This window comes from Spea bombifrons, chromosome 4 (assembly GCF_027358695.1).
Source record: "Spea bombifrons isolate aSpeBom1 chromosome 4, aSpeBom1.2.pri, whole genome shotgun sequence".
Taxonomy (NCBI): Eukaryota; Metazoa; Chordata; class Amphibia; order Anura; family Pelobatidae; genus Spea; species Spea bombifrons.
This window is the reverse complement of record NC_071090.1, coordinates 101,028,541-101,055,515: the sequence shown is the minus strand read 5'-3', so window position 1 is coordinate 101,055,515 and position 26,975 is coordinate 101,028,541. Positions and strand designations below refer to the sequence as shown.

Below are 26,975 nucleotides of genomic sequence, written 5' to 3'. Positions count from 1 at the left end.
TTTATATCAGTATAACTGGTAATAATGCAATATATTTCTTTTATAAAACCATATTGCAAAGGTAGTTCAGATCTATATGAGTTCAAACTTGTAACTTTGTAAGCCTAACCCTAAAAGCATGAAGAAATCTTGTGTCCTGGTCTCTGGATGCCCATGAGGTCCAAACTTTTTCATGTAATGTATAAAACTTTTTCAATGACGTATAAAATGTGATAGTGGTGGCCCCAGACCCACACATACCTGGGAACTTATGGGTTTGGGCTACCTGGAGCCTACCCTTGTGGGACACGACCACGGTTGCCCACTGACGGTGGTAGGCGGTCCCGATGACGTCACGGGAAACCCCCCTATTTAAAGGGGAAATGTGTGGGGAGCGTCAAAACCCCACTCCTGTGACCCGGATGATTGGGGTCTTGACCTGGAGAAGTGGCGCATCTCCCGGTGTTTTCCGGCTATACCCGGAGAGTTCCAGGTATGCCCACCTATAGTGTGGTGCAATCAGAAGAGACCACTTGTAACAATTTGCACCTGGATAACAATGTATACATAATCCTTAAGACTCAGATTGCCCAACCATTAATTATATTATTAAAATTAACTGAAACATCATTGTGTATAACAACAATAGTAACTACTAATAACGCATTTATAACACACTGGCCATTTTTCTGCACCGTGACCTTAACTGAGAATTTTTTTTCTTCAACTAAATGGTTCTATTACTGGCCCTCATGGGAACCCCTCATTCAGTCACCTGCATTTAAGCAGGGATATGGACCATAACACGCTGGTAGTATAAGCTGCAATTAGCAGTCTTATAGATGATCACAGATGATCACAGATGATCACAGTAGAATAAGAAGGAATCAGCTCCAGACTGCGTGACCCTGATTATCTGCCCCTTCACCCTAAGATTGGGGCATTAACCCTTAGTTTCAGGGTCAGACCATTAGAGTTCCAAGGTATGGATACAAGATTTAGCAGCTAGTTTTCTAAACCCTTTTCTGCCCAACGTCCTCAATTGGGAGGCAGAAGAAAAAAGCCAACTATGTGATACTTTGTATCCAGAATTTATTATGTTTTGTCTCCCCAAACTTCTGCACCATGATTCCAACAAATAGTTAAAGGCGACAATATATGTCCAACTCTAGCGCTGCGCACACGATACAGAAGCCGGCATACAAATAAAATACGGTTGTCAGGTTAGGATTGTTTCCTTTTTATAATGCAGCCATGACGCATTCCCATGGTAACAGAAGGCAGGTATGCAAGGCGTGGCCTCTGACTGCTCTTCGCTGATTGGTTAACAATTGTTTTCATCCAAGTTTGAGCTGCTGAGGGCTGCGCCTCCCGGAAGCGGAAGTGTAACGAGTTTCTCGGGCGAGTGAGAGTCTGAGAGAGAGGGAGCAGGATGGTTTCCTGGATGATTTCCCGAGCTGTGGTGTGAGTATCAAACGCGTCAAATCGGGGCATGTATTGACTTAACAGCACAAGGGCTGCCGTGTCTCGCTAACAAGCGCGGTATATCTCCGCGTTATAACTTTATTTGACGTGATTACTGTTAGATTGAGTAGAATATACAGTTGATATGGAGGTTACCGGTAATCTGCCCGGCACCTAAAGGGTTTGTGTGTATGTACGTTTTGTGTAATAATTCGGGAGTTGTGTTTAACCGACGTTGCTGCTCATATATGTGCCACAGCTTCCCATGCAGCTGCTCGTTCCTGTCTGTGGCATAACATGTCACAGTCTGTATAAGGCCCGTGGCCCTGTAATTACTGGCTTTAGACTAGTAGCAGCATGCGTGGCAGAGGACAGGTGTGGATTTTATTGGGGTTTTTTTTTTCTGTCAGATGGCTGACTGATGAATTACGTCCACTGGGATTCAGCATTCTCAGTGTGTCGGTCACTTCCAGTCACTGGCCGTATAACAGGAGGGTATCCTGATTTAGACCAGGCCTCTTAAAGGGACTGTTTATTGCCCATGAATATACATTCATCAAAAATGAACTACATTCTTCTTCTGTGGACCAATGATTCTTTCCTATGTCTGATTGGCTGCTTCAAGCAGCCAATCAGTAGCAGGAAATCCCTCCCATTGACATTGATGGGTGCGCGTTCCGCACGGGGCACTAAATAGACAGCACTGAAGGTGATGTGTTTATGTCCTGCATGGAAAATACCGTAGCTGGGGGTCGGGGGAATGGCTAATGCATATGGCGAGAATCTGCAGAATCATCTCCATTCATTTGCAAAAGGCACACGATGTAAATTGAAATGGACCCTCAGCTGTGAAATGCGTTGAGGTGCGTATGATGGCTCGAGCGGCCCTTTAAGTTCCCTCTGGCGCTGCGACTACTTGTCTGTTACTGGCCCTTGCGCGGAGGTTTGTGCTGCCGGGGTTTGCTGCGGGCCTGACTCTATTTGGGCATAAACATGAGATTTGGCAGTAGACGCCCTGGGTGCTGGATACACAAAGTCCTTGTCTAACAATAAACAGCGTGTTTCTGTGAGTCACCAGAAAGCTTAAAGTGGGAAGGCCACGTTTTAGATAATCCCCGATCGTTATTCATATGAACACATCGCTGTATGCAGGAGCTGCCATCATAAGCAGATGGATCGATTCTCTGCTGTCAGATAGTTATAATTAGTTTTCCGAGGAGCTATAAGCAATCTTGGGGACTATGTTGCCCTCCCTCAAACCCTACTATATATCACAGGTACTCATAATACCCGTTTACCTGTCCGGAGCCTGGCCCCATTCCTGGCCCTGCATGGTGCCAGCCATTGCACTGCCAGTGTTGGGTCAAAACTTTGTATTACGTAGTCCTGCTGAGCACAGATAATTCTGATTGGCCAGGGGGTTTCTGTGCACCCCCCCCACACACACAGCTGTTGCCCAAGAGATATGCAATGACTTTTTTCTTTAGCAGATAATAAGGATGCCAATACAGTCTTCTGCGAGGGAGTATTAAAGACAATTTACACAAAATATCATGGTTTTGCTTGTTGAGAAAATATAAATCGGAATTTTAAATTAAATACAATAAAAAAACAGAAATAGTTTAAGTGCTGGGCATAATTATGTTTCTTTGATATGATGTGATTTCCGTCTATTCCCTGAGCCAGAGTATGGCATGATTCTGGGTCTGTACGTTAGCCACGTCACGTCGTCTCATCATGGTGTGAATGACTGAGTCTTATTCAGAGATCTGTTCTGTTACAGGCTTGTATTCGGGCTCTTGTATCCTGCATATTCATCTTACAAAGCTGTGAAAACAAAGAACGTGCGGGAGTATGTAAGTACCTGGCATCGTACCCCCAGTGATAATACCCATCTGCAGAAATACATCACTCTGACCACACCGGACTCCCTGTTGCACCTCCCGGTCCTTTCTCCTGTAGGAGTGCCAGACGTCAATACGACCTCCAATATCTTCCACGCCCCAGTAAATCACCAATTACCCCGCCGCTCTATCCCCACTTACAATCTATTGCTTGTATATTCTATGATCATATTCCTCCCTGGTATCTGTATAAATCCATTGGTTTCCGAAAAGCTTTCCGATCCTGCTTGACCCTCGCAGCTCGATACCCCACGCGTTTCTACCGTATACAGCTCACGTGCCAAAATCCTCATGTATATCGTGTTTATGCCAAACGCTGATAATGACACTGGTTGTATGTCTTTTTTTATTCACTTTCCACTGGATTATTCCATTTGTGAATTTGAACGCAGACCTTCGTATTTTATTTTTTTTATATATAGTGTGAACGTTGCCACCAAATTACCGTTTTATTAAACGCCATCCTTCCCGTGTCCCTGATTTCCCTTCCTAGGTACGATGGATGATGTACTGGATCGTCTTCGCACTCTTCATGACAGTGGAAACCTTTACAGACATCTTTGTTTCCTGGTGAATCTCCCAATACCGTTCTGTTTGTCGGTCACCATTTATCTCTCTGTGTTCACGCAAACCCTCTGCCTTCCTCTTCTTTAGCCCTGTCAGGTTCTTTTCCGGCGACATCTTTCTCTCCGTCTTCGATTCACAATCTCTCTGTTTATCCCCCTCCTTGTTAATCTGTTTTGTTTGTTTTTGCTCTCTCTCACATTCTGTCTTTCCGCAGGTTTCCGTTTTATTATGAGATTAAGATGGCTTTTGTGATCTGGCTCTTGTCTCCATACACACGCGGAGCCAGCCTCCTCTATAGGAAGTGCATCCATCCCGCGCTTTCGCTAAGGGAGAAGGTATGTACCGTGTTACTTATGTGCCAATAATAACCCGGGAAATAACCCGCGTTATATTATATTGGTTATTTTAACATCTTTTAATTTATATTTTTTAAATAAAAAGTATTGAAAATAAAAACTGTAACAAAAAAATATATATTTCCCTTGTTTGTAAACGCTTCATTGAAATGATGTCCTAACTGAAGCACCCCACGTAGAATCATACGAGAAGAACATGCGTACGGCATGTAATGGTCTCTCCTGCAGAAAGCGTGATCTGCCCCGCATAGCGTGCGATTCCGTTCGCGATTTTGAAGGAATCTCACTTATTTTAACTATGCGTTACCCAAGCTCCTCTTTCAGCAAAAGCTCCCTGGGGCTGGCCCTCCGTAGTCCACGGTAAAGTCAGGGAGTTGAAATTGCGACTCTAATACAGATTCCTGGGCTGGTAAATAAAGTAGGAATTTAGACATGGCTGCTTCTTTTAAATATATTCTCGTCGTATAAATGGTACTTGATACAGCGTAGGTTATATCGTTTTCTTTTGTGCTTCCGTCCTGGCCACCTAGAGCGTCCTTTCTGTTCAATAGCAGCCCCCTATAACGTTAGTCACAGTTTTATTGGAGGTCACCTGCGCAGGTTTATTATGATTAATACTTATTACGCGTAGTCATTCCGACAAACAGGAAATAAGTAAATTATAGTCTAGGAGTAATTATCTGCCTTCGCGTTCATCCGTGTCTTTTTATTTTCACCTTTTAATAATAAGCTTGTAGCTTCCTGGCTAGCGCCGTGCGTTCAAGTTACGGCTTTATGGCAGGTATAGAGAAAGGGAGATTTTTACTTTTTTTTTATGGAAGTGGAACAGCCTCACAGCAGATGTGGTAGCGGCTAATACAGTGAGGGAATTTAAACATACATGGGGTAGTCCTATGGTTATCCTGAGTCTAAGGTGAGACCAAAGACTGACTTGGAAGTGTTTACAGCAGGAAAAAGACTAGACCTGTCGTCATATCATATGAAGAGCGCTTGTAGGTAACACGTGGACAGTAATTGAAACGCTAGATCAGCCGTTTTTTGCCACAGGTCTCGGTTCCCGTAACGAAAGACAGTGCTTTATTTTTTTATAATAGGCAAAAATGTAGTAGATATTAAATAGGGGGTTGGTAAATGAAGCGTAGGATTGGATAGCAAGAGAAGACAAACATTACGTAGAAAGCTTTTCACGTTATTTCTGTAGTGGGGATGTTTTCATTTTCATTCAGATCTTGTACTGATTAAATAACATAATAATATAATATATTACAAATATATATATGATATATTGCTGCGAGGCATTAGTCTGTGTGTGATCTCTGCGTACACCGCTTTCCTGGTGCACGGACCTGTTTGTGCGCCAGCAGATTCAGTAGTCGGTAGGATACATTTTTAAAATCACAAGCAATAAAACCGGTACAAAAGGAGAAGAGAGCCCTGCTCTTGCCCCTGTCCTGTTAAGTAATGCCCCCCTCCGGCTCTGTGCAGGTATATGCAGCTGCCCCCCCAGGCTGTGTGGAGCAACCATTCCACCAGCTGCCCCGACGTGTTTTTATTTATTTATTCATCAGGAAAGTACAGATTGTGATGCTGCAGAAGGGATCCGACGCTCTTTCTTGCGGTTAACTTTTTTTTTTTATAGGTCGTCTCTAAATCTCTTTTTTCTGTTCTTATCAGGAAATCGATTCCTACATTTCCCAGGCAAAGGAGCGAAGTTATGAATCCGTCGTGAGCATCGGGCGCAAAGGCCTTAACATCGCAGCCACCGCCGCTGTTCAAGCTGCCGCCAAGGTACTGCTGTTTAATAATTCCGTTTAATAACAGGTGCCATGACTACGCTTTGTCGTGGAATGTGATAATTGGAGAGAGTATATCATCCGGTTAGTGAATCATTCTCAGTGTCCCTCCCGTGTCCAGCGATTTCCTGCTCTCATCTCCTCCTATATGTTTCATAAATCACGTTCCAAGTCAGGCATCATTTCCCTTTCCTGGAATAGTGTATTGAAGTCGGTGACTACACAGCGATTAACTCTTGAGATTAACACAATCTTCCCATAACATTGGCATCCCCCCCCCCATTTCAATTCTGCATATTTTTCTAGTTTTTGGTCCATGTCGGTATCTTGATGTTATAATAAAGCAGGTGTCCCATCAATGGATTTATTTTAATTTAATCACAGGAACAATATTTTAATATATTTACTAGGAAATACGGAATAAAACGGTCTGTCTGTTGTGTTTATGGAGGATCAGAGGTTTAGTAATACATTTCAACCTACGTGTGTTGAAACTCTTAATGACCGGTTTATTAGGCTTCACATATAATCCACTTCATCGCTACTCGTTTTTGCCTCTATCATTATTTGTAATTTCAAACATTTACAAATAGAGCGATACATCAATAGCCGGAGCATAGTGATGAGGGAACACTAAAGCAGAGGAGTAGTGTATGTATGTGTGTGTTTGTAAGCTGGTGTGTGTATGTGCGTATGTGTAAGGGCAGGGTATGTGTTTATGGGCAGGTGGGTGTAAGGGCAGTGTATGTGTATGCGTGTTTATGGGCAGGTGCCTGTAAGGGCAGTGTATGTATACATGTGTGTGAGGGCAGTGTATGTGTGTTTATGGACAGGTGTGTGTGAGGGCAGTGTGTATGGGCAGTCGTGTGTAAGGGCAATGTATGCGTGTTTATGGGCAGGTGTCTGTAAGGGCAGTGTGTGTATGGGCAGACGTGTGTGGGGGCAGTGTATGTGTATATGTGTGTTCATGGGCAAGTGTGTGTAAAATAGCCTCTGTAAAAAAAAAAAAAATTAAAAAAAAAAAGCTGGGGGGCACAATTTTCCATTCTTGCCTCGGGCGCAAAAGATGCTAGCTACGGCTCTACACTGGGGATATATTTTATTTGTTGGATTATTATATTATATAATATTGCCTTTAGAAAAACAGTACCAGTCTGTCTGCGTTACTCCTTGTGATGCAATATGATGTCACCATTGATGACTCCTGCATCTGGAAATAGATTACCTGGAGATTTCAACCAACCCTATAGTTTGGTTGAAATGGTGGCATAGAGTATTATACATAATAATAAGGCGAGGCACGGACTTCATTAGATAATGAATAGGATTACGTGTTATATCTTGTACTCAATGAAATAGGGTTCGGGGCATGATCTTATACTTAGTGCTTTTTTTTTTTTCTTCTCCACAGAGCCAAGGCGCACTGGTGGGCCGCCTCCGCAGTTTCAGCATGCAGGACTTGCGCGCACTCCCAGATGATGCCCCCATACACTACAGAGACCCCCTGTATCCAGATGCACCAGAACTGCACCGCAGGCCAATCGGTGAGTATCACCAAATGAGGAAGAAAAATGATATACATGATAAATTAGATTATTTACTTGGAAAACATTTCCATTATTACTAAATGGAAACGAGTGAGTAGAATTCCCATTTCTGAAAAAGTCATCAGGATGTCCAAGTAATCGCGCAAGAAATTGTGCCAGACCCCCAACGTGTAGGGAATTGCTATGCATTTAGATGATCACCTTGGGGCTTTATCTGCATTGTTTTAGTAAATGTTATGTCTACTTCCCTTTCACTATTTCAGGTTACCCGGCCCCTTCCCAGAATGACAGCGACTCTATGGACGAGCGATGGTCAGACTCGGAGGTGTCGGAGACCAGGACGTCGGCACGAACGCGGGGGGGTCTTCCACCCAAACCCTTACAGAGGAGTCAGAGTCTAAGGGTAAACAAGAAGAAGGTGCTGACCCGAGAGGTGAGGGGCTGTGACCTGCACAGTAGTTGGCCACACGGCAAGTTATGCGTAAGGTCAAAATTTAGGAGAGAGGAATGATATTTTTTTAAGAAGCCATAGGGGGGGGGGGTGCTGTAGGAATTTATAATACAAAATGTTAGGTAGCTGCTGTAAAACCATGGAAGGCCCCTGGTGGAGGGCTTAACGCTGGCAACATGGATCTTGTAGACGCCGTCCCACAGCGCTGAGCCAGCTGGTTGACTTAGTGTTTTATAATCTGGGGGCAATAAGAACGCTAGAAGCCAGACATGAGAGGCATATCGGGACACGCAGCTCTAACCCGTACCTCTTCTTTATTTCAGGGCTCTACAAAAACTGTCAAACCCAGAGCCAAGAAGAAGGCTGTGCAGTCCGAGCCCGAGAACTAGCGTGTGGACGAAGAACGAGGAAAGCTGCCTTTAATACAGCCCAAAAACACTGAATTTTCACACGGACCGCGTGTTACAATCTCTGTATATATTTAAATGTCTAGGAAAGCACAAGTCTGTTTGTATGCATCAATGAACCCACGTTATGGTGCAGGATCAGATATCTTCCTCTGTCCTGGAGGATATCTTGGCTCCAGATACCTTCCGAAAGACCACCTTTCTCTCTCATTACACTTTTCCTTTTTAGAACATCTTCCTTTGCATCTTTCTCCTCTCTCTCTTCCCAATATGTTTCCTGTGGCACTTCTTCCCTGCCCGTTCGGTTTGGGCAGACCGCCTGGTAGCGGGTGGAAGGGGTTAGAGGGAGATTGCCTGGCGCCGTGCCCTGGGTAGGAGTAGTTGGCACAGACTGATTTTTATGTACTGGTTGTGCAGGTTAGGGATAAAGTGCCTGGCGATACATACTCAATGGGGTGGGGGTGGGGGGTTGTGAATAAAGTGCCTGGTATTAAGTAATGGCAGGATGGGGGTACGTCTGAGATGCCATCAAGTAACCCTAAAATGTTTATTGTATAATATTCTCTCCCACTAAGCTCAGTACAGCTTCACCCCTACCACACTCTTCATGTTATCCTCTGAAGCTTGGTCCGATATGGTAGTTCATGCTTTAAATCCTGATTGTGTGATTTGCCCCCGGCTGTTGACCTCAGTGTATATGTCTGTGTATTATATGTGTGTATATATATATATATATGGCAGGAGGTGCACTCGAAAATCTCACTGGCCATGGTCTAAAACGAATCACTTTAAAATGCACTGAGGAGGCAACCTTGTTGCATATCTACAAGAAGGTTGTTAATCCCAACCCGGTGCAAAGCCGTAAGGCATCGAGAAGGATCGGTTCTCTTGATTCCTTGTGGTTTTGCCGGTCGTTGCGCCTGCACTCTCGCCGTCTCTGTGTCTTGACGCTTTCGGTAATTAATCTTCCAGTAGGACTTCTCCGTCGTAAGGTGGGATGTATGCATCTGCGAGGCCGGGGGGCCGAGCCGTTGTACATCGCCAAGGCGCAGTGCGGCATCGAATCTCCTGCTCGGTGCCGTTCGAGGCTTAGTGTCACAGTGGCTGCGAGTAAAGACCGTCTTATGGTTTTATGCTGTGCGGTGGATCCGGGATGGAATACTACTTACACGTTTCTCATCGCGCATGTGACGTGTCTTTCGTGGGAAGTCCTGGTTCTTATTTTGGTGGTGGATACACTAATTTTAATAGCTTTTTTTTTAATAATTAACATAATTTATGGTTGATGTGCTGTTTTATTTCTTAAAAAGAAAAACATGTTTTGTTACTTGGATGTAAAAATGTGTATAAACTCCTGTTTTCTTTCTCTTCTCTTCAGAAGTCAGGGTGACCGTGTTTGCGTTAAACTGGAAAATATATACGCTGCCCCGCGTGACGCATTTTTTTTAGGAATCTCCAATTAAAACGTAGATTTGGTCACTCTGTTATACAGCGCTAGATGTTTCTTACACTTTGAGTTTTAAGCAAAGCTTTTAGCGAATCCCCCAGGATATAGTCCTGTTTTCATAAGGGAATAGTCAACGTTTTGTCTGTCCGGTATAAGTGAATGCCGTGAGACTACGCGGTTTTATGATCCCTTCGTGTTACATCTTTAAAGTCCTTTAGTCAAAGTTGATCGGTTTTATTGGGCCAGCATGGAAAAAGAAGCCAAAGTTACGTAAGCCTTTTGGACCTCAGGGGTCTCTTCTTCAGATGGGATGAAAAAAAGAGACCTGAAGTCCTGGAGGTTTAGGTCATTTTCTCTGTCGACCCAATAAAAGATATCAACTTCAACGCTAAAGATCCAACGCAACTGGACCAAGAGGAATAGTCTGAATACAAGCCAAACATTTCACCTGTGATAAGCAGAGCGCGTAACGCGCGAGGCTTCTCTCTCTCTACAGTTCCATTAACGTGTTCCGTTAGCGTGTCCCGTTAGCGTGTTCTGGAGGATTTTTAGGGCCAGGAGACAGGAGGGAGAGGACTGATCGCCCCCTAGTGGCGTTTTTGTATCTTTTATGATTTCAGGGTTTAGAGTCTGTGATGATCGTGATGATTATGGCTGGGGGGAGATTATTGACCCCCCCCTGTATAGGAGCCGAGATATTGTCCCGCACGCGCATTCTAAGCATCTGCTGTGCCAAACGCGTGTCGTATGAGCTCTGTGTAACTCGTATCAGAATGTATATGCACTGGGTGTTTATCGCTGTATAAAACGGTTGTTAATATTTAATACATCGGTGCAGCAGTCTTCTGTGACGTGGTAAAGACCTCTTCAGACTCATAGATGCCGTCTAATATGTGCCAGAGTTTGGCTGCGGCACAGCACATGCTCCGAGTGGTCTCTGGCAGCCCGGTGCTAGAGAGATGCCGGTTATACCGTCAGACTTTGATACAATGCTCTCCTTGTCGATCCTATCGCATCCCAAAGTGCCTGATATTTTCAAACAGTTTGTATAGTTTTGGGGAAATTTTCTGTAAATTTTGATATGCTAAAAAATAAACTTTCTTTTTTTGTGCTAAAGCAAAGTTTCTTTAAGGCGGGGGCTCGTGGGCAAGAGTGGGGCCCGTTGGCCATTGGGCTGGTAGGCAAGGGTAGAGCCTATTGGGCTGGTGGGCAAGGTTAGGGCCTATTGTGTACTTACACCGAAGTCATAGTATATCAAAGCTCTAAATATAACAAGCAGGGCTATAGGGTACTAATCAGGGGCGGTCTATATGGCAGGGAAACGGGGAAGAAATTCACACAACGTATGGACGGGGAGGAATGCAAATGGAAATTCGAGGGATCAAGGAAGGATAGTTTGATGGAGCGGCTATCATATCTGGAGGTGGGATGCTTGGGAAACCTGTGGCAACTACAATCAAAGGCTTTCAAGGCACTTTAATAGCCGTGTGTCCCCTTCCCATTCCCGTTCCCACCTTCCCAGGTGAAAAGAATAGATATTAAACACCAGGTTGTGCTATTCCATCCTCTAAAACATGCTGTAGATGATGGAGGACGTAGTAGTACGTCGGGGTGTCATCCGACAGCCCGAGGTCTCCCCTGTCGGCAGTTGCCGGCTTCCTGCTGCCTGATCCGGTGTAATGTGGCTTTGCGTGCGCGCCGGTTACACCGGAATAATAGAGAATGAATAGAAGAATGGTAGACTAGACTGATTAGACCCGGTGGGGCGGCACAGAAAGTAAATACATCTCTGCCTATACTGTATGTCGCTTATAGAAATTCACAGACACCGTTTCATGGACTTAGTGTGTAAAACACGGAGGAATTGCGGATGGACAGATCCACTTGTAAGTATTTTTCATGGCCAATCTCAGGATGAAGAGGCAGATTCTCAGAATCATAATCTCAAAACGATCCTTCCTAATCTACAGTGCTGTGATCAAGTATGGGACCAGTATTTTATGGTTGATATCCCTGCTTGAATGCAGGTGACTCAAGTGCATCTTTAAATAATGACACGCATTAAGTGATACACTATTTGGAGATCCTATACAGTCTCAATATGTCTGGCTTGCAGATGAGAAGAGAGGGAATTTAAATGCTTAAATAGATTTAATAAAACACACGGGGTGAAGTTTATTTCAAAGTAGGAGAAATATATACAGATGATTGGGGCGCAGGTACATATAGGGAAGAGAAAAACAAATATATAGTGTAAATCTTATGGACACTGAAAAGTGTATGGAAGTATGAATGCACTCACAAACGAACAGAATGCTTCAGGCCTCTCAAATGTTGTAAATAGTTGAATCTTTAATTGATCTTCATATAAGATCTAGAAAATAAAACTGGACATAGTGCAGTATCTTAATAAAAGCAAAAGTACTTCTTTAGATTGCACTCACAGTTTATCCATGCACGGAGTGCATTTAAAAGCAAATGAAGTCCACCAAAAGGGGGGGGAGTCCCGTATGATGTTTTCTTCGTAAATAAAATAATAAATAAATAATATAAATAATAAATCCGCTGTAGTAGGAGAAATGTTAGAAGAAGAGACCATAATTTAAACCTAGAGACTTAGGTGTAATGCAAAGACGTTTCACCTTGCTGGTATGGTGGTAGATAAGTGGAACAGCCTCCCAGCAGAAGTGGTATTTAACCATTCATAGGATAGGCTATCGTGAATGTAAGATGGGGCCAAGGATTTAAGGTCTGTGTATTTAAATCAGGAAAATGGGCAGACTAGACGGGCCGAATGAGTCTGCTGTCAGATTCTGTGTTTCTTTAAGATTTATCCAAAGGCAGCTTTCAGCCCGGGTACCAGCATATAGATTAATGAAATATCACTACACCAATATGGCTCAGGGAATAGGGACATATAATGAATCGGATTTATATCTCGTGTGATTAGAGCTCAATGTACTATACTAGTAAGAACCTTATGAGCCGTCTTCCGCTCTTGTACTCTAATGGGACGCAGAGGCTCGGCAGGCAGTAACCAATCACTGGAGGGAAGGAGACACTTCCGGGTTCTCGGGCCGGAAGTGGGCGACAATGTTGTGATAATGGTAATATTACGGGATAGCAGTTCCTGGATAGAATGTGTAACGATAGACCCGCTCAATTCATTCACACAGCTGTGTGCTGATGAGATAAGGGATATATTTATTATCATTATTAATAATATTATATATGGCTATTCATTAATATTATATTGTTAACTATTATTATATATTGCTATTCATTCATTAATATTATATTGTTATTAATTATTATAATTTTTATTTATGTACGCAGCGCTTCTTACATATATTCCAAGGGTCTGACACAACTAGAATCGACAGACTGACGGATCGATACATTAGGTAAAGAGGGCTGTCCCCGCAAGCTTACACTCTAGAGGAATATATAGAGTAATAATGTGATCGGCTGATATTTCATAATAATGTGATATCGGCTGTGTGTTTTATCTGGTTATATCACAGCAAATAGAGATTTATTCAGAATTTAGCAACTACCAAAAAGAAGAAAAAACTAATAATAATGCGAGGTTCAAAAGTTTAATCAGTAACTTTGCTTTAGTCGGAGGAAGTCCCCTTTAACACAGCTCTATACTATGGGGGGGCGCTATACGTTTCCCATAATGCCGTGGGCTCGCTGACCTACGAACTCTGCGATCCAAGGGAAGGGAGTAGAGTGAGCCGCTCACCAGTGACTGGGATAACATCATGGGGAGGAATAATCACATAGATCTTGAGAACAGGAAGTTAAGATACCCTTCCCTGTGTCAGACATATAAGATGAGCTCCATTACTGAGCCCCATCTGGATTAGTGACAGAATGTTCTTCCCTCGGGCAAAATTCTAAAGAGTGAGACGACCATAAGGAAAGAACTTTCAGAATGAAGTAAAATGTGACATCACTATGTTCTGATGTCATTTTCATGTTCATGTTCACCCTTAATTGGAATGTTCTAGGTATGTCCTCCGCCTTGGAGGAAGAGCTGAAGACCCTTCTGTCTGGAGGTGCTATCCCGGCTCCTGAGACATTTGATGTGGCCCCTGGGAATCCCCAGCCTCTGAGACTGAGACACAATGTCTGCTACATCGTCATGGGGGTGATACTGAATGAACAGGTGAGACAGCCATGTCCTGCAGGGCTGGGTTACTGATCACGTGAACACGTGACATGAACACTTGGCGTGTGCGGAGTAGCATTGTGAATTCTTCGCAGGATGAGGTGTTGATGATGCAGGAGGCGAAGGCTGAGTGTCGGGGGAGCTGGTACCTCCCGGCCGGGAGGCTGGAGAAGGGGGAGACCCTGGTAGAGGGCGTCTGTCGAGAGGTGAAGGAGGAAACCGGACTGGTTTGCCAGCCTCTGACTCTGCTGGCCGTGGAGGAGAGAGGAACTGCCTGGGTTCGATTTGTGTTCCTGGCTCAACACACAGGTATCCGTGATAATTATTGTGTCGTTTGTCTGAAGACCTCCATGGGCAGAAGAACGGAGTTGCAGCTATTTATCAAGCATCCTGACATCTGAAATAGTGGAAGAAGACCACTGTTAGGCTAATCTGTAACTTTTAACAGCTGATCACAGGCCCGGGTCCTGTCTGTAGACACAGTGAGATGCTTGTCTGTACTATGCCATATCCAGTGTTTTTGGGCCGTCCTCATACGTTCATCCACGTTAACCAAACAAAGTCCCTTATTCCTCGCTTTCATCCCTATAGTCACCCTAACCTGCTGTCTGCGTCTTCCTTCCTTCCCAGGTGGATCGCTGAAGACTTCCCTCTCTGCAGACGCGGAGTCGCTGCAGGCTGCATGGTGGGACACGGTCTCAGTCATGCCTCTTCGTTGCAAAGATATTGTCCCCCTCATCCAGCTGGCTAAATCTTACCACCACCGACCCTCGCACCCCCTGACTCTGCCAGCGCTCCTCCCTTGCCCCCACCTCGCCATCCGTTTGCTTCTTCTGTGCCTTGGTCCCTGCGGGGAAATGTGGGTCCTGCAGAGCTCCGCTGAGCCTCCCCACCTTCCGGTTACGGTGTGTGGGCCGCGTAGGGGAAGCATCCTTACCCCTCTGCGAAACATGCTGGAGGAGCCTCCTCTGCACTTCGGCATTTTGGGGTTACAGCACCAGGGTGGGGAAGGCGCAGATGGGGTTTGCTTCAATATCATGGCTGGACTTCATGCCTCACAACCCCCTTTAATCACAACAGAGGCCCTTTGCTGGGGACTTGTACAGGATGAAGAACTGAAGGTAAAACTTGGACATATTCTGAAGGAAAAGACTCTACTACCTCTGTATAGCTGATTATGAGAGCTATAACTATACACAAGGGTTTATTCACTAAAGAGGGAGTTGGCAGGAGAGTTGCAGTTTCATCTTCCTGACCTTCACTTATATTATGAAGGACCAACCCCTGTGAGTTTCTGCCCCAGGAATAGCTTGGACGGCCGTGTAGAAAACATATTTAAATCAGTGAGGTTTCTTGAAAGTCACTTCACTGATTAAACTATGCATTATACAGGGCCGACTTAACACTTCTAGTAGGGAAACCTGCCTAGGATGGCCCTTTTCACTGCAAAGTGAATTCAGGGAATTTACCCAAGTTTCATAGGTTTCCTATAGTTAGGTTTTATTATAGATGTAGGGGATAATCATTAACACGTTACGTTTTATTGAGAGAAAAAATTTATCTATATATATATATATATATATAACACCAATTCAGGCAAATCGTACACCTGATCACACGGTACAAAAATACCCACATATTTCAAATGAAATAGTAAAAGTAATGAAAAATAATTTTCTAAATAGGCCCCTGCAGAACAGTTCTCATATCTATGTCATGGTGCATACCCGTAGATGGCACACAGAGCCAACGTAGGTCATATACCAATCTGGCTGATGGTTATGGGAGTTGTAATCCACAAGGCTATTGGTCCATTTTTATTTAACGAAAATATATAAAACTTTATTTGTGGGGAAGGGGACGGCAGCGGGGATCAGGCTTTTTTGTTAACATGCCAGCTTATCACACAGTAGATCAGTAAGCAGTTCGCTGGCACATTAATTCCCGTCTCCCAGGAAGCCATGCGGTTTAACTGTTAAATACGCAAGACTTCCTCTGGGCCTGGGTAAGCTGGCACTGACAAGGTTAAACTACAACCCTCCTGCCAACGCCTAGTTTAGTGAATAAAACCTACTGAGCATGTGCCATATAAATACAAATATAGATAAATTATATTATCTGCATTATAAACAAAAATATGATGGTTTCACTGTGATGTACATATCGTGGGACTTCCCAGCGCAGGCTATCCAGGCAGCCTTTAGTGAGTGGGGAGGGAAGTGCCGCTCCTCTGCGCAGAGGGGGAAAAAGAAACCGCCCCCGCGGAGCCAAGGCCAATCCCAGAGATGATAGTGTGTTCCACCTGATGCTTAGCATCCAAGCGTTGGTATTATCTAGGAGTCATCTGCTAATGTTTTGTTATAGCTGCCTCTGTGATAAATGAGGAAGAAGAGTGTGTTCAGCATAGACCTGATGTACTAACGGGACATTATATGCATGGAATAAACGCAATGACGCGGATAAAGGAGCTCTCTGGCCTTATTTTCATGTTAAATGAATATTTATGAATATTTTAAGGTGTCTTTAGTTATTTAGTTACTGTCTCATTTAACTCCCCCACAGCTGTGACAGGGGCTCTAACATTAATAAATAAAAACACCATTTTGAGGACCCCTTAATGTCAGACACGTCATGCAAAAACGGTCAGGTGACATCCAATGATGTGCCGGGGCACGCCATTTCATTAAACAAGCTTAGAAAGTGATCTACGATTACTTTCTTTGCTTAAACTGTGTTGCTGTAATGCCTCGATGGCGAAGCATTCAGCAACATCGAGATCGACGTCAGGGGCCACTGTATGGCGGCGGACGCCCGTTTCAAAAGAGTTTAGGAGGGGAGCAACGATTGCCTCCTAAGCTTCAATGGTGTAGCTGAGTGCCTCGATAACGAGCCTCAGTCCCAAAGGGTACAAAAAGTAGAAAAACAGCCTGTTCCTTAAGCGGTTCAACAAAATGTACATTGGTCCCCCCCCCTTCTGCAGCTCAACTTTCTACTGTAGATCAGCTCTAAAATACACATGTATATATAATATATATATTAAATACAACCTACCTTGAGTGAAATTCCAGTATTTTAATTAAAATTAGCTAAATTTTTATACTAGCGATCTTTTGGTATATTGTTTATAAAATAGCAGATTATAAAAGTCCGTTAACTCTCGTGTTATAAATCCCAATTTTTATTATACTGAACCAATGTCCTTTTTACCCTCTCTGTGCATAGCATGGCGCTATATAAAGCAAATAAAAAAAATAGCACCATAGCACAATATTAATAATTACTGCAACATGGAAAGATCACCAGTGACTGGTTTTATTCTGCGGAAATCACTATATAGACGTTAAAAGCCAGTTTGTCACTTAAATGTGATAAATTACATATTAATATAAAACATTAAAACAGTCAATAAACCACATTCATCTTCCAGTGATGATTTGTCTTCTGCGCATGAACAGCCTAATAAGATTCTCAGAGGCCTCCAAAGACCGCCTTTAAGAAATAAACTCTCACCGGTTTCTCTACTCCGCGTATCCGCTTTACGCCGTTTATAGGGAATCCGTCACCTAAGGTGCGTGGGGGACGTGGCTCTACAGTAAAAAAGCTCTTATTAACCGAAGCAAAAACATAAATAAAAGGGCAGGTTTGCAGTTATGAGTTAATTAGGATGAGGCCACGCTGTGACATCACATACAAGGTGACTCAATGGACCCAAGAGTATTTAATAAACACTCTGTTGCTGCTGCGTTACGGAGTGCAGAGATATGACATCATAATTTCGCGCTCTACCGCAAGGACAGCGATCGGGGTAAATATACGTCACTGCGTCTTATGCTTGTGTGATGTAACGCGAGGGGTTAAAAACGGTTGCAATATTATTGAAAACCTCATATTTTGTACCAAAAAAATAAAAAAAAAGGGTTTTTTTTTTTTGGGATAATCACAGAGATGGATGATCTGTGACAAGATATCTCTTGTATATGAGGAAGAAGAAGCAGGAAGGTATTCTCTGCCACGACGGGGTCTCGGAGGTCTGATCTATGGCAGGAGTGATGGGAGTGGGTCAGGTAACCACAACTTAAATTTAAGATCAAATAGGGATCAGCTTCCTTTATAAGAGCAGAAATAACCAACATAAAAGACTCCAAGAGGGGTAAAAATATTCCGGGAAGCTGCAGCAGCATTAAGGCACAAAGTTGGTGAAAAAGCGATCCACTGCGATAAAGTTCTGGGACTGAGAAAAACTTCCGATATTGCACTTTTCTTTTTGTTTGTTTGTTCCTTTTTGTTGCCGCCGGGGTATTTGAGTATTTTGCACCCCGTTAAGATCGCCCTCATCAGTTTGGAAGAGGGTGGTGGGTCACGCAAGCTGCCGCCGCCAGCTCTTTGCAGAACTCCTCCAGGACAACAACTCCGCGACACAGGGTCGTGTGACTCAACCTAACAAAGAACAAAAGGGGGCTCATATCACAGATTACACAGACTGAAAAATAAAAACCTCTAAAAAGAATGTATTCTGCTGTTTTAGATCAGGTTATTTCACAAGAAAAAAAATGAATGACGATTATCAAAATATTCATTCAAAATACGCATTCTTCCACCTTATCACTTATCTTAAAGAAAAGCTGCAAACCACCGCTCCTGGTCCCGTTTTCTTTATATACTCACTGCACGTCAGGCGAGTCCCCCAATAGCTGACGCTTCACGAGGCACAGAGTTTCTTGGAAACGAGACACCCGGAGCGATCGCTGGGCGAGATCTGCGACCACCTGAAGGACAGCGAGAAGCATTAAGTCAATAAGAGAGTAGAGTGCCGGCCGTCAAACAATAGCCACATTATAAGAGGCTGGAGCAGCGCCCGACGGAGATGAAGCCGCCACTGAATCTATGAACTGGAAACAAAGGACAGTCCGGATTTACTAATGGAACCGGGAGAACATGCGGGGGGTGCAACGGAGAAAATATCTGATCGCATGTATTGGGAAGTTCCTTTCCTCGAGGACTGCATCGATAAGCATGTTTATATCCTAAAATTATTCTGTATGTAGATCATTACGGGCCGTACAGCCAACATCTTGTTATTTTTACACTATGTTTAGTAGTAAAAAAAAAATAAAAATAATAAAAAAAAAGCCGGCATTTAAATGGTGCGAGACCGCATCCTTCTCGACAAACGCCACGTTATCTGCCGTGGGATCCGAACACAACTGTGGCTCTGCGATGGTACAGACATAGCTCGGCGTGTCTCTTGGCATTTGCTGCCTCACCCAAAGCATGTTGTCTATCATGTCGAAAAATAATCAAGAAAAAGGGTTTTGGATCACGCATATCAAATTGTAGCCCATTGTACGTGTATCGTGCAGGTTATTTCGCTTACTAGGTTTTGTTAAAAAAGGGGAGTTAAGAAACGGTCAGAAAGTAATCCCCTGACAGGTAAGTCAATTTATGAACATTTTTATTTAGGATGGGATGCCCCTGACCCATAGAGCTTACAGTCTAAGCGTCGAGTGATTAATCAGAATTTAAACCTAATCGAGATCAGGGGCCGGTGGGGTCAGCCAGACTAGCGATAATATAACATCTGGAGAGATGGCTGGGAGACATTACGGGAAGAACCAGGGGATGGCGCTACAACCTTCTGCTACTGAATCATTACGGAGGAGTACTGCATAATTAGACTGTAAGCTCTACGGGTCAGGAGCATCCCATCCTTAATAAAAATATTCATACATTTACTTACCTGTATTTTTTTTAAATGATCTTTTCTGTTACAAAACACAATGACTCTAAAAGATTAAAGGAACCCCAGATTTAAGTAACCGCGATTAATGTATCGGCGTTCCCGTGTCGTCTCACCCTGACAAGGACAGAGAAGAGGGAGCGAGCCCCGGGAGCCAGGCTGATGAAGGGATCGAGCAGATACTCCTGGAGGTGCGGGTGCGGGAACAGGGCGAGACGCCCCAGCAAAGACGTGGCGAGGAGATTCATTTCGTAGGGCTGATAAAACAGGGAAGAAACACTAATGGTATTAGAATAGTAATACTCTGGGGGGCAACAAGTTTATGGTCTCATGCAAGAAGTATAGAGGGACCATGAATGTGGTTCATTTATTATTAGGGAAGGATACTTGATAAGTACCTGGTCCAAGATCCCCCCTAGGCGATCAAACAGAACTTCCAGAAAATGCCCCTCGTAAAATTCCTGCCCTTGGTGACCGGCTAGCAAAGGATGTGGGGTCAGTGGCCATTTCCAGCGAGAAGTCACCTTACAGAGCACCTGGTACTGTGAGAAAACATACAGAACGATTATTAAAGTCACGTTTTATGGGGAAATGTCCAAGCGACGTACACAAAAGGGGCGGCTGCGTCACCTGCACCAGGGCATCCTGCAGGTAAGAGTCATAGCCGGAGTCTGAAGACTTCATCTCCTCGGGTACAAGTGAAAGGAAACTGACGAGGACAAGAAAAAGAAAAAGAGTGATAATCACTACGGCTCTCCATTTTTCCCTGCGCGGGATTATTTTGCCAGGTTTGCGGAGACCGCAGCGCTCCAATTCTTTCCCTCTCCTCCCCAGCGATCTCATTGCTCTTTCTTGGGTTTATCGCAGTCTCTTCTCCACTTACCTCCTCACACTCTGCTCTCTCCCTGCCGGTTCTGCCCTCTGCTTTGGGTTTCGCTCGGTCAGTCGCAGCTCATTATCCGAGAAGCCCTCCGTAAAATAGGGATCCTCCTCCAGCTCTCTGCACGGACACGCCATTAGAGAATTTTAACACATGTATCTGCATTACTCTCAGTAACAGTCGCATGCGGATAAATGAATTACTTACTCTGTGCCCTCCCAGGCGTCTCCGTCTAGCCCCTTGCTCTCATCTTGTGCCCCACTTAGATATCCTCGTGTTTCCAGGTTCCGGGTCACGAGATTATGGAGGGCAATTTCCGACGGCAGCTGGAGAATCACCTCAAAAAGTCGCAGCGAAGCTAGGCTTATCTGACCAAGAGACAATGGTGCGTGTCAATGCCAGGCAGCTGTGTATAAGCCAAAGTGTGCACAACAGGGGGTAGCTTCGGCCAGGGGAGGACTGGCAACTGCCCCTGGGCTGCTCTTATCTGAAGGTTTTGGGTCAGTGTGTCTACAGTTGTAAGGCAGGATTTACACCCGAACCCAGTCCTTTCTGGGCTACTTTCATCGTTTCCCCCCCAGTCTCAGTGGATGTATATTGGGTAAGATGTGCCCGTTTTTAGCACCGTGCCTTAGGCCTTCACTTGCCCCGCTCGCTGAAGGTTGCCAATACTCCCCTGACTGCCGTGCGAGTTAGTGATGGATACCTCATCGGACAGGTGGTTGCACCTCTGGATAAGCTGGGCCCGGAGCGGTGGGCGCCGGTCATTCCTCTTCTCTGGGTCGGTATCCTCTCCGAGTACGAAGCTCAGCAGCTGCTGCAGTAGCGGGGAGGCAGCGAGGTGCTGGAACAGGGCAGTAAGTAGAGCTGTGCTGCGCAGGATGCTCAGTTCCGATCTGTCCGGGAGCAAAAGGAAACCATAATCTGATGTTCCCCGACATATAGACAGTTCTGTCCCGACTACCGCTAGTACCGAAAGATCTCTACCGCCCCTCAACTCCTTCTAGTGGCAGCCAATGCAACGTCTGTGAGTGGAAGCACGCTCCTCAGCATCACAACTCCCTCGCTATTCTAGAACTTTCTCACTACTTGTTTGGGGTGAAACCACAACTATTTCTATATACATACACCGGGGTTACTCACACCTCCAGTAGTTCTGGCTGCAGCACGCCGAGCAGGTATTTCTCTGCTACGGACCTGGATATCGCCGTGCCAATCACCTGCGACAAAGATAGAAAATCTTTAAAATCAGAAAAACATTAAAACGTTATTGCTGGTTGTGGCCTTCAGAGCACAAGAGGCCATACATTGTCTAAAACTAGAGTGTCCGTGGCTTACATGTAACGCGAGGTAGATTTATTTCACCAAGAGGGTGGTAGAGGTTAATACAGTAAGGGGATTTAAACACGCATGGGATAGATATACGGCTATCCTAAATCTAACACAAGACCGAGGGCCAGTTAAGGTTTAAGTCTCTACAGGAGGCATAAATGGCCACCACATTCTACGCTTCTACGATTAATTCCCGCTATAGTTAAGCGATGCGGGAGACGTCTCACCTCGTGCGATTCCCGTACCAACCAGTCGCAATATTCCACCCAACAGAAGAACCTCCTTAAGGCTGCGTGCTCACCGATGTTGTCCTTATCCTCTGTGCCCAACTCTGTCCTGCATATCGGGGAAACAAGTCGGATATTCAATGCTGCGCTCAAACACGGTCAATAGCAACACCCTCTAACGCCGAACCGCATGTTCCCCCCGTTCCTCTGACCTCCAGCCCGTGTCTTCCTGGATGGTGATGTCGTAGGGGTGAGTGGTCGCGGGAATACACGCACTCAGCTCACACAGATGCTCAGCCACAAGTGTGCTCAGGTCGCTCCGTGCGATGAGGTTCACTGGGCCTTCCTCCTGCGCGGCTCGGAGCACCGCTAATAGCGCTTCCCTCGCTTTCACCGCCAGCTTCCCTTTCTGTGACTGAGAGACGAAATGAACTTTTCATTCACGGAATCGCACTCTCCCCCTTTACGTTACATTGTTGTCTGCTGCAGAAACAGTCCTTATGCCTGGTTGCCACATGTTCATAACGACTTAAAGGATACATGGTGTCCAAAAAAGGTCCCCCCACCAAAAAAAAAAAATCTAATAACAGTGTGCAGCAAAAAAAACCAAACAAACAAAAAAACCACATTTTTTTAACCCCTTTTTTATTTTTTACAGAGACTGACGTCTGGGTCTTAAATTGTCTACCTGACCTGCAGGGGGTTATGGGAGATGTAGTTTCAGCAGTCACAGGTCATCATCATGGCAAAGGCCAGGTCTGTAGTTAAGTAAAAGCTGGGGGTCCACCCAAAACTAGATCTGCTTTCCTCCTTTTCTTCCCCCTTTCCTCTACATCTTCTATAGCACCGCACTGTGAATGAGCTGCTGCTCTATAAATAAAGTGTAACGTAATCACGTAATGCTTCTATCTCCTACACTCTGCGTTGTTTATTCCCCCCGGCCATGCCTCCATTTACCCGGCAGTTACACAGTCTGAGCAGAGCTTTGAACAGGTTCTGTCTGGGTTTGCGTTTGGGTGCCGCAGATGATCCCTCATCTTCCTGCTCCGCACCTCCGGATCTGCCCCCGGCCTCTGCCTAAAGAAAGAAAACATATATATATATATATATATATTTTATCCACTCTTTTGGGCGCATTATTTTACGCAGTAGAATTACAGTTCAAAGCAGAAGTAAAGGAGAATAAAGTACTACAGCGGGGTGAGCGGCTGTGGGCTCGGGCCAAATGCCTGCTTGATCCAGCTCATTAGATCCGCAGGGTCTCCACGGGGGGGATTCTCGGGGACCGGGTTATCGGGAAGGCGGTTTGTCGGAGGGCTGCCCACCTCCATGAAGTACCGCGAGAACAGGATTTTATACTGGGGTTACTTGTGTGCCCTGACCCAACTGATAGCAGCTGTGACAGCTTTGGGGACTTAACAGGCAACAGGCAGGTGCAGGACTCCTCGCTCACAGACGTGATGAGTTTCTGCCTTAATAGAACGCTACACATCTGACTTGTAGTTTCTGGTTCATGTTCTGTGTAACGGTTTTGGTTACAGACAGGCTGTATGGAGTCACGTACCTCTAGGACATGGATGAGCAGCGAGGGGTCCTTCTCCAGCTTGGCGCACACAGCACTCAGAAACTGCAGCTCTTCTTTGCGATCAGTAACACCGGGTTGTCCGGCCAGAGAGATCAGCTTCTGCGGGCGGCGGAAACCATAGTAATAATATTAATAATAATAAATAATAACAATAAATAATAATAGTAAACCCCGTGTCACATCCCCCACTTTACTCCCAATTCCTCTACACTTACCCACCGCCCGGCACTTACCTGCACAGGCCGATGGACGCTCAGGTAGTGCAGCAGCGGCCGCTGAACCTTGGTAAGCAGACGGCTGTAGAAGAGGAGGACCTGCTGCCTCATCCCAGGAGGATACTAGAAATAAGGAGACACGAGCCTCATGTAACAGCCACCTTCTGCAACGTCCCCGCTCTCGGGGGTTTATTCACGAAAAAGGAGAGCGTGCAGGAGAGTTACCATCTTCACTATAGTGACAGTAACTCAGGCTGAAAAGATGTATATGTTTATATATGTTATAAAACCTTTATAAAAGCTTGGCAGCAAGACAATGTATGGTCAGCCCTTCACTACGGAGGAAGTTACCAGTTTTTTTTTTAGTAAATAAACTTATTCCGGAGATAAATGAAATTACTCCCCATATTGACTTATCAATCTACACTAAAAGCCAAAAAGCTCTATTTATTCACAATGGCAGCGAAAATCGGTATAGCCAGGAGCTGGAAGAAGCGCGGCCCGATAAGTGGGTTAGAAGTTCGGAACCAAATCAGCTATCAATATAAAAAGGGAAAGAAGTTTCCTCCCCGCGACAGGGAAATGTGAGTTTTATAAAGAAATCTGGGCTCCTTACGTGAAATTGCTAATTGACTTATTTTAACTCCAGGCTCCCTTATCTTCTTTATATTGACATATTATTTTGTATCCGTTTCTATTGTTTCCTTTTTTTTTACATTTCTAAAGCCAGCGGGTACCTCTGCTTTTGCCAGGGTGCATAGCGTCTCGAGTATCTTATGCTGCAGCAGGTACTCCATGCAGGGCCCAGCAGGGTCTCCAACCCCAGCAGGGTCTCCATTCTCTCCGTTCTTCAGTTCCCTCTCTTCGTACACCAGGATATCCAGCAGCTGGCGGAGGCGCCATGGGATGTCTGTGTCGCGTGCGTTGCGAGACTCATCTGCGGAGACAAAGGCCGTCACATCGCATTTAGTGCCACTCAGTAATGAAGCAAGCCTCAGGTATAGTGAGCCGGCACTCACTAATCGTCTACTATCCCACTGAGCATCCCCCTTACAGCAGCCTTCCAGCCATCCCCTGCTAATCAGATAAAACAGACATAACGAGGACATTAAAGGTCGTCACGGATGCCTCTCACCTGTGGTCTCGAGATAATACTGAGTGACCCCCCTCCAGTGCTGTACGAAGGACTGCAGCAGGTCCTGCGCCGGCTCTCGCTGGGTGGGAAATAAAATACAGGAGATAGAAACGCATCCTCTGATAACCAAGCACTGTAATCACTACTTATTAAACAAATCTCAACTTTAATCCCCAATTGTTTATACATGGACCTCCTTAGATCACAAGCTTTGGTGTGTTGGAGGAAGACCCTCATTCCTAATCCAGTTTCCAGAACGCTTTAAATACTCGGCACGCGAGCAGCCTTGGTTTGACTACTGGGTCACATGACCCCGGAACGGTTCTGGCTCCCAGTGCCGGTTCAAAATAGTTTAGAAAGGGCCAGGTCGGAAACTATTTTGAACCGGTACTAGGAGACAGGAACAAGGGGTCACAGGGGTCGCACCGGGACCCCTGTAATTACTCCAGTGGTATCTACTTTTAATAAAGATTACATCTAATAAAAAAGATGGTCAGTACACTTCTCGCACATGCTCAGTAGAGCTTATATTGAAATCAATGGGAGCAGCAGCAGCCAATCACATGTATACAATCCAAACAATTGTTTTGCTAGAATACACGTGATTGGCTGCAGCTACTCCGATTCAACAGAAGTGTTACTGAGCAAGTGCAGGAAGTGTACACACTAATACTTCCTGTCTCCATCAGAGGAAGCCAGGGGAGGAGTTAAAGACATTACATTTATTTATATAGCGCCAGCAGACTCCATAGCGCTGTTACACCTCCAACACACATTAAAAATAGAGAATAGACTGTTTGCTACATATGAAAGTATAAAATCCTCAGCGGTGCCGTGTTGTAAGCCGCAGTGCTTTACTGTTATTGAATAGGTATGCACAAGTCGCTACTTGATGAGCGTCTTAATAGAAGATAGTGGGGTCTTTGGGGGGCTATGTTACGCCAACTTCTTCCTCTGTTATGTGCATGAACACCTGGATCTATACGCTATATGTATTTATAAACGCCTGTGAGTACGCGGTAATGCAACACTGACCGGAACGAAAGGTTTCACGAGAAACGTGTAGAACTATGTGCTCGGGTTTAGGTAGTTACCATGGATACCCTTACTTTAAAGTATATAAGTTGAGAGTTATTGCTCAGTAGGACACTTGCTGATCTCCATTAGTGGCCCTATTATAAGAGTATACTAAGCGGTTGGTGAGGGAACCTTATCTCATGGCAGCATTAGCTGAAGGGGTTAAACAGACGGGGTATATTACTGGCTGCAGCTTCCATGCTTTATACAGACACGTCTCCTCTCGGCCTGTAAAGCCTCGGACTGAATTGGTCCGCGGTGTCCCAAGACACTCACCGATTCCACGGCCTGCTGCAGGAGAGCTCCGAGGCGGCTCCACATGGCCCCGGGACACACACCTCATCGGCCTGCGGGCTGTCCGGTTGACTCAACCCAAAAGGGGTGGGGGGATGTCCCTGGTAAACTGCCTGCTACCCACTGCCGCCCGAATACAAATACACATATACCACGCTCTGCCTTCCCGGTGCCAGGCCTCACCAAATCCCCGGTATTTCCTGGGTGCTACCCCACGCCCGCCCTCTCCCGCTCCGCCCCCTGCACACGGCTGATCCGCCTGGGGGATAGGGAGGGTGATGTCTCCGGCAAGGTGGCGCCTAAACAGCGCCTGGTAACCCCATAGAGACCTGCATACAATGCCCAAATCGTGACGGTTATTACTATAGGGGCAGTGAAAATACATTAACGCAAGAGGGCCC

General features: G+C 45.1%; 3 protein-coding genes across 3 annotated transcripts; 2 read left to right on the top strand and 1 right to left on the bottom strand.

The window, feature by feature from the left end:
* The first annotated feature begins 1,351 nt into the window (after positions 1-1,351).
* Positions 1,352-9,130, top strand: REEP4 (receptor accessory protein 4). The gene is made up of 8 exons (XM_053463194.1): positions 1,352-1,443; positions 3,227-3,299; positions 3,841-3,917; positions 4,129-4,249; positions 5,945-6,058; positions 7,475-7,607; positions 7,874-8,043; positions 8,385-9,130. The coding sequence occupies exons 1-8, from the start codon at positions 1,412-1,414 to the stop codon at positions 8,448-8,450; spliced, it is 786 nt and encodes a 261-aa protein (XP_053319169.1). The 5' UTR covers positions 1,352-1,411; the 3' UTR covers positions 8,451-9,130.
* Positions 9,131-12,986: 3,856 nt separating this feature from the next.
* Positions 12,987-15,577, top strand: NUDT18 (nudix hydrolase 18). Its single transcript, XM_053464180.1, has 5 exons — positions 12,987-13,022; positions 13,252-13,319; positions 13,932-14,089; positions 14,188-14,401; positions 14,723-15,577. The coding sequence occupies exons 3-5, from the start codon at positions 13,934-13,936 to the stop codon at positions 15,265-15,267; spliced, it is 915 nt and encodes a 304-aa protein (XP_053320155.1). The 5' UTR covers positions 12,987-13,022; positions 13,252-13,319; positions 13,932-13,933; the 3' UTR covers positions 15,268-15,577.
* A 2,771-nt stretch (positions 15,578-18,348) lies between these two features.
* On the bottom strand, positions 18,349-26,786 carry FHIP2B (FHF complex subunit HOOK interacting protein 2B). Its single transcript, XM_053465520.1, has 17 exons — positions 26,557-26,786; positions 25,204-25,282; positions 24,806-25,005; positions 24,087-24,191; positions 23,833-23,952; positions 23,226-23,345; positions 22,481-22,683; positions 22,269-22,377; positions 21,853-21,929; positions 21,416-21,605; positions 20,917-21,077; positions 20,713-20,829; positions 20,460-20,538; positions 20,228-20,371; positions 19,946-20,086; positions 18,758-18,858; positions 18,349-18,529 (listed from the first exon to the last, which is right to left on the bottom strand). Exons 1-17 carry the CDS (start codon positions 26,599-26,601, stop codon positions 18,427-18,429), a joined length of 2,094 nt encoding a protein of 697 aa, XP_053321495.1. The 5' UTR covers positions 26,602-26,786; the 3' UTR covers positions 18,349-18,426.
* Positions 26,787-26,975: the final 189 nt, after the last annotated feature.